The 11,534-nt window shown below is 41.5% G+C and overlaps 1 protein-coding gene across 1 annotated transcript; it reads right to left on the reverse strand.

Annotated features, from left to right (window-relative positions):
• Positions 1–957: 957 nt before the first annotated feature.
• Positions 958–10,549, reverse strand: tacc3 (transforming, acidic coiled-coil containing protein 3). Its single transcript, XM_083791604.1, has 17 exons — positions 10,424–10,549; positions 8,519–8,681; positions 7,789–7,916; positions 7,660–7,706; positions 5,804–7,556; positions 5,535–5,598; positions 5,138–5,303; positions 4,899–4,957; positions 4,671–4,801; positions 4,483–4,555; positions 3,209–3,358; positions 2,997–3,064; positions 2,871–2,914; positions 2,586–2,758; positions 1,583–1,689; positions 1,370–1,490; positions 958–1,236 (listed from the first exon to the last, which is right to left on the reverse strand). Exons 2-17 carry the CDS (start codon positions 8,678–8,680, stop codon positions 1,174–1,176), a joined length of 3,309 nt encoding a protein of 1,102 aa, XP_083647730.1. The 5' UTR covers position 8,681; positions 10,424–10,549; the 3' UTR covers positions 958–1,173.
• Positions 10,550–11,534: the final 985 nt, after the last annotated feature.

Below are 11,534 nucleotides of genomic sequence, written 5' to 3' on the forward strand. Positions count from 1 at the left end.
ACAGAGGGCAGCCAGCTCAGACAGTAGCTGATGGCATGAATGACTGAATAGTGTGTGTGTGGACAACTGGACACAGAGGACTCTGTCGTTTTTAGATGAGTGATGGCCCCTGAAAGACTACACCAGACGACTAGCATCTTCCCCATTTAAGGAACAGAATAAACCCACTGCAGCCCCTCCTCTGCTCCACACTACCACCTCATTCAGCTCCAATCTAGGTAGGATTTCCTTTCACCATTAGGAAGTGCATTGTCCTGCTCTGGGAATGAAGTGACAGGACCCTGTGATTGCTCCGAAAAGAAGGGTAGCATTGTATTGAGCCAGCTCTTGTTTTGTTATAAGCATTGCAGGAAGAGATGAGCATTGGCTCGAGACGGATGAGTAAATTACATATTTAATAGCTCCTACCCATTTGGTAAAAAGCATTCATAGAACCTAAAATAATCTACACAGTATTGCACTTTGCTGTTACACTGGTAAACCAACCATATTACCATAAGTCAATTAAAATGCTTTGAATGTTAAAAGCAATCGATCCACAAGCAAACTTTTAAACAACACTGCCCCCATGTGGTTTCAAAGGTCAAATCAATTCGCCAAACACATTGCCAGTTTGCAAGACATTTGTGTTCATAATTTCTTTTAAGGACATTGACCTGAGGCCAATTCTAAAAATGTCTTCCAAATCCCAACAGTTTTCTGAAAGAGTTTGTCAGTCATGCCAAGTATTTGGCCACAGACCCACATATGAAAATATGTCGTTCTAATCTAGGGTCTCCACAGAAGCAAAGATTTGAGTAAAAAAAATATATATATATATTTGTGGCATGTTTACGATAAAAATCTACGAGATTGTATATCTGCTATTTTTGAAAAGCCAAAGTATAACATAGTTAATAGCTTTATTAATGGGATACAACAAACAAGCATTAAGACATTTTAAACCATATAATCAGAACAGTATTAACTTTATTTGTACAAAATATTCCAAGAAATCTAATCAGAGCGACAAACATCAATAAAACAAAGTGTGCCGTTTTCAGCTCCTCTGGCCATTTTAGATGACTTAATCATCACAGAACAGCAATAAGAGCAGAACATTAAACATTAAACAGCAGCAATAAGAGCCGAACAACAACAAAACAGCAGGACAATAATATGATGATCCCGTTTTCAACTCCTCACTTTTGTGATGAGTTCGTCGCAGACCTTACTAAGCTCTTCACACTCTTTTCCCTGAGGTACAGAGAATGGTGAGAAAAAGGCAGAAAACATAATTAGATATCTTCAGATTATTACAAACAGTTTAGAGAGTAGATAATCAACTAATGTCATGACATTTTTATTCTGCTTAACAGTGTTCACTTACTTTCTGGTCAAGGCTCTTTTCCAGAGAATGAACCTTTAGCTGCTCCATGCGCAGCTGGGCTTGAAGTCCTGCCATCTCAGCCTTGAACTTTGACCGCACCTCAAAAATCTGTTTATTTGCCCTGAAAACAGCACAAGCACAGTCAGTTTACAAAACCAGTGTTTTGGCAGGGCTCATACAATAAACAGAATGGTAGAGTCTAGTAAATCTTACATCTCAATTTTCTCCTCGGCATGGGCTTTCAGTGTCTGATAGCGCTGCTCCTCCTTTTTGATCCTGGCCAGGGCATCCTGAGCGCATGCTTTCAGAGTTTCTTCATTCTAGTAATTAGGCAGATAAAACAATTGTGTGATAACAAATTACAGTTTATAAAAGCAAATCCTTTTTTGTACTTTTCAAACCCGGGCCGGCTATGCCAGGACTGAGCCTTAATAGGTGAGCCTTAGGTAGGTGAGCCCAGGCAAACGTCACCCACATTCCTAGTCTCTGTGCAATGTGTACAACTGTAGTCCTGGGGTTCTCGAAGATGGCATACTCATTTCCTGTTCTGGATCATTTTGGGTTGTGCATGCTTATCTGACCATTGGACAGACATGCGGAAACAACGATCGGATTAAGGTTGGTGAACATGCGCTGCTCCCTGCTTGCGGTTAGGGTTTAAGGTAGGTTGTCGTTCTAATGACAGTCGGGCCAATAGTATGTCGAAACTAAAGCCTGTACTGGGTGTACCCGATCATTTTACTATAGCTTTGTTTGATTGGGTCTGCAGCAGATTTGAACTGGGAAACACATATCAGGTGCAGGCGTTTACACTTTCAGTTCAAATCTGTTGCAGAGCCCATCAAATAAAAGATCAGAATTTACAATTAACATTACCCATTGAGAAAATTACCCCAGTACAGGAAACAAAAAACGGATGTGCCTCCATCTCGAACCCTGGGACTAGTTATGCACAGAGCCTATGGAGGACATGAGAAAACCTGATAACTTGCATTGTGTTAAGAACTCGCTCTCTCTCCATACCAGAACCAAAACTACCCAATTTGATAAGTTTTAACACAGGTTGGCAGCGATTTTCAAGTGCTAGCTCTTGACACATGACAAGTGCAAGAAGTGTTACATCAGATCTTCAACATGTTCTCAGAATATGATGAGTGTTAAAAATTGGATATGTTCAGCATGACCTCCAAGTCATGCTGTGATGACTATTACTCACCTTTCTGCAACCTACAATGATCTCCTTATATTTGTCCAGTCTCTTTAAGACTTCAGAGAAAGACCTCTCCAAGTTACTCAGCTCGGTTTGCACTTGTTCCTTCTCCTGCAAGGCCTCCCTCAAGGCCTCCCTGAGGCTTGTTTCCATCTTCTGGTGGTCTCTCTCTTGTGTAGCTGGTAGAATGAGGCAAGATTGACAGAGACAAACAATGATCCATAAAGATGGGGGATAGTACACATTCACAGAACCCTGCCATCAAATACAAATTCGGTTTCAATAACTTACATCTCATCTTTGCACTTGAGCTCTTGAGTTCAGAAACGATTCTCCTGTGCAAGAAATTGAAAAATTGCTTAAACTGTACATGAATAAAATTGATAAAGTAGCAAATAACAGTAATAAATGGCTCACTTCTTGTCCTCCGATTCTGCAAGAAGCTTGTCATATTTTGCTTTCCATTGCTTATCTTTTTCATTTGCCTGTTGAATAAATATACTCTATTGTTAGAATCAGTGTATGTCTGAATTTAATTAATCTAATTATTTCATACTCAAGACATTAACTTGACACTAAAAGTAATACATAAACAGTGGCAATGAGAATTAAATCAGCTCTTAACTTACCACCGTCTGAACCAACGCAATGGCTTGATCCATGTCTTTCTGACTGTATTTCAACATTTCAACAATTGCATCCTCTGCATTTGTTGGCTGGGGAAGAGGAGCGACTCTGCACACATGCATTTCAGAATCCTGGACAAATGGATCCACAGTCTAAATAAAAATGAGAGTTTACATAGCTTAGATCAGCGGTTCCCAAAGTGGGGTCCGCGACGCATAGCCAGGGGGTACCCAAGCCCCCTCAAAAAAAAGAAAAAAAGTCCAGTACCTCCCCAGTGTCCGCCATGGTGCCTCCCCAGTGTCTGCCCAGTACCTCCCCAGTGTCCCCTTAGTGCCTCCCCAGTGTCCCCCTGAGTGCCTCCCCAGTGTCCCCCTGAGTGCCTCCCCAGTGTCCCCCTGAGTGCCTTCCCAGTGTCCCCTCAGTGCCTCCCCAGTGTCCCCCTGAGTGCCTCCCCAGTGCCCAGCCGAGTGCCTCCCCAGTGTCCCCCTGAATGCCTCCCCAGTGTCCCCCTGAGTGCCTCCCCATGCTCCCCAGTGCCTCCCCAGTGTCCCCTTAGTACCTTCCCAGTGCCTCCCCAGTGGCTTCCCAGTGCCTCCCCAGTGTCTCCAATAGCAATACAAGAGCAATAATACAAATTAATCTTAATTTATTAATCGTATTAATTAATTATTGAATCAAATTAATTAATGAATCAAAATGTTCGACGCAAGAAGGCCCCCCTGCGGCCTGCACCCAGCACCATGCCAAAGCTTTTTCCTGCAGGAAACACTGCTTGTGGTTGTAAATATATTGTTATCTGTGTTGCGAGGATGAGGGGGTACCTGGAAAAATATCTACCCCAAAAGGGGTACCTGGTCCAAAAAAGTTTGGGAACCCCTGGCTTAGATAGGCTGATTCAACAGCTTTGATGCAACACAAATTAACTCCATTTAATGTTACAATCCCATGAATTTAGTTTGAGATTTCTAAAATTGTAATGCAGCTGGTGGAATTTTAAAGCTTTTGCAAATCAACTGAAATGCAAAAAAAAAAACTGATTTCCCATTTCTGTTCCATCCCAAGGTTAAACCGAATCCCTCTTTCTTTACTTTCACATTCTTTCGTGGCTAGCAGAAACATTGTCTAAAGTGTTTTACTGATGGGGTAGACAATTTTAGTGATGTACAATTTAAGAAGAAATAAGTGATGGATGATCCAGAAAAAAAGGCTCTTGCATATATTGCAGGAATGGTTCAAGTATGACCAATTACAGTGGCAAATGTGACAGGTGACTTACTGATTCTATGACATCAACTAGCTTGAAATCATCTTGTGCAGCCTTTGTATCAGCAATCTGTGGAGCTTCCAAACTGAAAAGAAAGCACAGTTTAATGAATTGACTGGCTTTAAAGTAAAGACTATTTGATGCTCAGCATAGAACAAGTCAAGCTAGGGCATCTGGCGGGTGAGGTTGGTGCAACATACCGTGAAACAAATGGGGCTAGACGAGGGATAGGATTCTGTGCACCAGGGCCCACTGCCTTTTTGGGGCTCTCTTTCATCAGGGGGTCAAACTTAAGGTAGAGAGACTGTTTCCTTAATGCAGATTCCTTGAACTGTTAACAGCAGATTAGCAAACAAAAAACACATTTAAATTTAGTACAAAAGTACAAGAAAAGAAAAGAGAAGAAGAAACATGAGGGCAACACTCACGCTGCCAGTCCCACATTGTTCGAGGTAGTCCATTTGACCATCAAAGTCATTTGCCATGACTAGAGAAAAGATAACATAGCAAATTAAAGAGGGCAAATTCAGGTAGATTATATTCAATGCATGGAAGAATTTTTTTTGAATATACAAATAAAATTGTCCTCAAATGTACCACTCAAGATAAGTAAACATTCAATGTCTGTAGGTTGAAGTGTCCTAAAATGTGAGACAATATGACTTACACATGGTTCCAGGAACAAACTCCTCACTGGGTTCCAGCAGCCCAGTCTGTGAGTTCTGATCAAGGTGACCCAGTGTAATGAATTCAGGAGTAATAAACACAGGTTGCTCAGTCTCAAATCCCAAGTCAGGGCCAGGGGCAGTCTCCATCTTCTCAGTCATGTTATTCTAAAAATAAACAAAAAAGATAGGCTTATAATCAGTGGTGGACAAAGTACAGTGGTGGACAAATGTGGCAAAATACAAAGACTCAAGTTAAGTACAGATATGGGGGGGGGGGGGGGGGGGGGGGTTAGTGTCCGCCACTGCTAATGCTCAATCTTGGGAGTTCAGAACTAAGTGTGCAAGGAGACAAGAATATATATTATTCAACCAATAGATGTTAAGATCATTAATTACTTCTTTCAATGCAACAAGAGTGGGTCCATCAATCTTTTGGATGTCATCTTTCTTATCTCCAGTACTACAAAGAGCAAAGACAAGACACACACGTAAGCTGGAATACTGTTAACACATAGCATTTTGTGCTTCAAAACTTGCATTGGTCAGAGCAATTAGATTGCCTTTTAGGCCTAAACCGCACTAATGCAACTCTTTGGAACTGCCATTGGGGATAATAGTTTCATATCATTGGTGCAGTTTAGGCCTTAAAGTTATGTTTTACATACCACACAGGAGTGGGAATCTCTTTAACTGGATTTGGTGCCTTGCCCAGAATGCCCACGGGACTGGACTTCTCCCCAGATGTTAGTGAATTGTTCATTTTTGCATTTGTGCCAAAGGGATTGAAGTTTGGGTCATCGTCAAGTTGAAAGGAGTAAGAAGACTTTGGAATAGGAGCAATATCAACGTCATCGGCCACAGGCTTGACCGGAGATTTTGTTGGTGGGGTGGGTTCCTTCTTTTCAGGTGCAGGCTTTCTCTCCGTCGATTTCAAACCAGACGGCTTTTTACTAAACCTTTTGGGTGGCGGCTTCCGTTTGACATCAATGCCATCGTCAAAATTGAACTCAAGTTTCACTGGGCCTTCGTTAAGCGGAGCATCAGTTGTTTGAGACACCGATTCATCCTTCGTTGGTTTAAGGGTGTCAGATACTGTAGTGGCTACCGGCTTCTCTGGTACATCTACACTATTTATGCTTTCCAGGACCTTAAGAGGAGCACCAGTGGGTTGGGACATGAAGTCATCCTCCGTTAGTTTAGGCGTGTCGGATACCACCGTGGCCACCAGCTTTGCAGGTACGTCTACCTTGTTTACGCTTTCCATATCCGGCGGGTTACTGCATGGCACTTTTTTCCCAACCTGAGGAGAATTCTGCATTTTTGAGCCTCCCGTCATGAAAGGATTGCCTGAATCCAAGTTGTCAAAATCAAAATTGTAAGAGCCTTTGGTTGGCAGAGGAGCATCTTCTACAGAATAATTGGCTGTAGCTTCTTCTGGAATGACAGTGGAAGACATAGCAGCAGGCGTTTCCTCATCGGTTCTGTTGGACGATGAATGTTGTTCCTTGTCAAAATCAAAATTGTACGAGCCTTTGGTTGGCAGAGGAGCATCTTCTACAGAATTGGCTGTAGCTTCTTCTGGAATGACAGTGGAAGACATAGCAGCAGGCGTTTCCTCATCGGTTCTGTTGGACGATGAATGTTGTTCCTTGTCAAAATCAAAATTGTAAGAGCCTTTGGTTGGCAGAGGAGCATCTTCTACAGAATAATTGGCTGTAGCTTCTTCTGGAATGACAGTGGAAGACATAGCCGCAGGCGTTTCCTCATCGGTTATGTTGGACGATGAATGTTGTTCCTTGTCAAAATCAAAATTGTAAGAGCCTTTGGTTGGCAGAGGAGCATCTTCTACAGAATAATTGGCTGTAGCTTCTTCTGGAATGACAGTGGAAGACATAGCCGCAGGCGTTTCCTCATCGGTTATGTTGGACGATGAATGTTGTTCCTTGTCAAAATCAAAATTGTAAGAGCCTTTGGTTGGCAGAGGAGCATCTTCTACAGAATAATTGGCTGTAGCTACTTCTGGAATGACAGTGGAAGACATAGCCGCTTCCTCATCGGTTATGTTGGACGATGAATGTTGTTCCTTGTCAGCCGTTCCTTTCGACACTATGACCACACTGCTATCCGTGGAGTGTATGTCTGTAGACATATTAGCAAGTGAATTTTCCATAGAGGGGGTGATAGGAAGTGTATCATCCAGTACCGTTTCGGTTTGAGAAATCTCCTGTGACACATTCTCTGGTATTCCACATTGAGGTACTTTTGTGCCTGCAGGAACATCTTCGAGAGCAGGCCTGGTTGGAGAGTTATGGACTTTAACAGACGCCTGAAATGGATTCATGGCATCCAAGTTGTCCAAATCAAAGTTGTAGCCACCCTTGCTTTGTATGGGCATGTCATCAAGATTAGGTGATAACTCTGTGTGGACAAATTGAACAAGGGATGCACTTCATTAGCCAAGCAGTTCGGAAAGCTAAATAAGAGGTGCAAATGCTACGATATTCATATCTGGATGTTTTACCAATTTTGGGCCTGTCAACTGGTGCAGTGACATCCTGAGGCAAAGTACTATAAGATACAAAAGAGAACAGATTAGCCATCGTAATAGTTTTGTCAGCACAATATTACTCATAAGAAACTGAAGATTTACCTTGAGTTATGCAACTGTAAGGACTCCATTGCTTTTGTGCACTCATCCAGGATTGTTCTCTTGCCAGTCTTTGAAGGAGATACAATTCTTTTGGTGAAAGGGTCTCTTCTTGGAGTCTGAAAACAAACCTGGATTGACATATAAATAATAATCAGTGTAGTATAGCTGGTTAACTGGAACTTTAAATTCAAACTAAAATGTCCCAGCAATCATCTTTCTAATCAGTGTGAAATCTCTCTATACATTAGCACTTTGAGATTTGCAAGAATGTAAAGTGCATTATAATAAAATGTATTACTAAAGTGTGACCATATTATAATAATAGTGACTCAAAACAAACAAAAATAATTGAGCACATTACTCTCATTACAATCTTAAACACTACTTGAGTAAACATAATAAAAATAAATAAAATAATAGTCACTGCTTAAAGGCCTATTCATAGTCTGGATTTTCGGTGGTAAGGTGACCACCGCTCCGGTGGTGAGCTGACCACCGGAGCTGAAATAACGTTGAGCGGTGGTGAGTAAAAACAGAGCGAAGGGCTGGAGCGGTGGCGGTGGTTTGCTCTTCACCGCGGCGCGTGACGTCATGTTGTAGTTCGGTGGTCACCCCACCACCGTAAAACCAGACTATGTATGAGCCTTGAGGGTACACATCCTGACCATAATTTAAGAAAAAAAAAAAAAAAAAAAAGGGTGATGAAAAAATAGGCAACTCAATTCTGTACCTTTACTCCCTTTGCTACAGTCTTGCTGGGCAGGTTCTCAGACTGTCGCAGAATGGAGGGTCTCCCAGTCGGCTGATCCAAAGCAAAGATGTCCAGGACTGAATCGATGTGCTTCACTTCAGGACAGGGACTTTGGTTCTCATCATTCAGAACAGATGCCATCCTGTTTTAAAGGGAGATGGAGAGCTAAGTGGGTGCATTTAACTTCTGACAAAATCCTCCACCTGACAATAAACTGGAGTGGAGACCATGTGAGCATCTAGCTCTGGTGGTCCATAGCCTAATGCTTCTATGATTCATTAGCCGCAATTTGCAACTCTAGATTTTTTTACAATCTGTTGAATCTAGAGTTGCAACACCCTCCATCCACTTCCTATTCATGATTTTCGGTTTCTGATCTGCTGGTCTTAAATGACGTTAAACTCACCAACATTGCAGCTGTAGTCCAAGCTTGAATTATCCTCTTTCAATCTGCCGAGCTTGTTTTTCATAAAAATCCCCCGTAGACATGTTATGAGTTACTTTCTGTCCAAAATATTCCAAGAGTTCACAATCCGAGCCGCCATATTGTATTTTTGCAACGTGCCGTAAAACAAGATGTGAGGGGGAGCGCTTGTTTAATAGAAGGCTGTGCGTGATGGGGTGTCACACTGCGTCTGCCTCTTCTTTTGGTGTCTTACCTGCGCAGGTAAGATTCTATTAAACAAGCGCTCCCCCTCACATCTTGTTTTACGGCACGTTGCAAAAATACAATATGGCGGCTCGGATTGTGAACTCTTGGAATATTTTGGACAGAAAGTAACTCATAACATGTCTACGGGGGATTTTTATGAAAAACAAGCTCGGCAGATTGAAAGAGGATAATTCAAGCTTGGACTACAGCTGCAATGTTGGTGAGTTTAACGTCATTTAAGACCAGCAGATCAGAAACCGAAAATCATGAATAGGAAGTGGATGGAGGGTGTTGCAACTCTAGATTCAACAGATTGTAAAAAAATCTAGAGTTGCAAATTGCGGCTAATGATTCATTAGGCTATGGACCAGAGCTAGTGAGCATCATGCAATGGCTGAATTCCACAGAATTTCTGGTCTCCCTCTAGTATAATATCCACTTTCATCTGCAGCTCATCGTCTGCTGCAACAGCACAGCAGTGCTGATACACATTGTAACATGGTGGTGAGTCGGAATTACAACTTCTTAATCTTTATAACAGGATTTCAGAACACAACCGGCTCACTTTATATTTTGAAGTTTGTGGTAAGAGTGAGGACCATTAAACACAGTGTCCAGTGGGGTGGTGTTCAGTATCTGACAGACGTCAGAATAGATACATTAGTAAAAAAAAAATCTTCCTTGTTCAAGGCTAAAGATATTATTTATTATTAGAGTTATGTTTTTCCATTACATTTTCTCTATAATGTTACCCTGGTGGATTAGAGGGTGGATTTCATGCTACTCTGGATTCCCTGATTTGATTTACTAACTGCTGATCATGGGCTGACCGTAGCTCTGGTCATTGCAACGGCAGTAAAGTGCAGTTGGCTATGGACCAGAGCTAGGCTGACCTCAATGTCTGCCATTGCTAATCCCCATTCCCCAATCTCTCCTCCGTTGACAAACGTCAAAGGCGTTGAGTTTGTCAGAAACGTTCATTACTTTGGTTTAATGTAAACAAATGTTTACAATAGACCTTTAGAAATACATCAAATTAACGAGGCACTGGCGTTAAAGCCTGATTTTCTTCGAAAATAGCCGAAGTTGTTGTGAGAACAGCTTTTTTCGGTGCGCTATACCGTCGTGAGCCGAAAGCACAGCAGTATACAACAACGTCATTCCTTTTTTTTTTGCATGTAGAAGTTATAAAATACAATGCGTACTTTAAAACTGCATTTTAAACCACCTACCTCAAACTAGAAGCGGGTTGTTAAATGTATACGTCCTTCCAACCAAAGTGATCTGATCAAGTGACAACAATAAAGTGACAAACTGACAATGTTGAGACGCGTTTAAAATGCCCTCCTCTACTCTTCTTCTAGCATAAACGGTTACAAATTTAAACGTCAAACTGACCAGTGAGATCGTTAGATCTCTTAGTCACGAGTGTTAGGAAAATGCACTTCCTTGTGAAACAGCCAATAGCGTTTCGGGCGGATATGACTCAATGTTTTTGTTATTACAAACAAATGTATTTTTGACACAAATTAACAACACAACTGTAGAATATTTTTGCGAACAAAGAAAACAAACAAAAAATACGTACACCGTACGCTTAATAAACAACGGGTAATATTCATATCAATTTATACAACATTTTAGCATTTAAATATATTGCAATATGCATTAATGCCATCTTTTAGTAGTGTCTTCGTTGATGATCTACATTTGCACGGTATCAATTCTGATACAATCAGAGACTTAACATTTTCATATAATATGCATTTGACTTCTCTGGGGATTTATAAATCTGTAGGAGCCAAAGTTCGTCTGACAATGTAATGTAATATTGATTATATCTTGGCTCCCCAAAGTCCCCATATATATTTTGGAATTCCAGCAAGTTGGCAGCAACTTAATCATTTGCACACACACACACACACACACACACACACACACACACACACACACACACACACACACACACACACACACACACACACGCACGCGCGCACACACACACACACACACACACACACACACACACACACACACACACGCGAGCACGCACACACACACACACACACACACACACACACACACACACACACACACACACACACACACACACACACACACACACACACACACACACACACACACACACACACACACACACACACACACACACACAATATATTAATGTACAGTATATATACAGTATATATATACTGTACATTAACCTCGCATCACCAGGCTTTCCACTTCTTGATGAATTCCTGTTCTGTTTTTTGGCTATATAGAAGTGTCTATTTATACGTCTCTATATGTTTTGATGATTTGAACAAGGTGGACCCTCTT

Source organism: Protomyctophum parallelum (genome assembly GCF_964188405.1).
Source record: "Protomyctophum parallelum genome assembly, chromosome: 20".
Lineage (NCBI taxonomy): Eukaryota > Metazoa > Chordata > Actinopteri > Myctophiformes > Myctophidae > Protomyctophum > Protomyctophum parallelum.

Coding starts and splice junctions, on each gene's coding strand:
- tacc3 (XM_083791604.1), bottom strand. CDS start 8,680: ATGGCATCTGTTCTGAATGATGAGAACCAAAGTCCCTGTCCTGAAGTG. Junction 7,917..8,518: donor CTGTAGCAAAGGGAGTAAAG/GTACAGAATTGA, acceptor ATGTCAATCCAG/GTTTGTTTTCAGACTCCAAG. Junction 3,359..4,482: donor TAGTTGATGTCATAGAATCA/GTAAGTCACCTG, acceptor ATTTTTATTTAG/ACTGTGGATCCATTTGTCCA.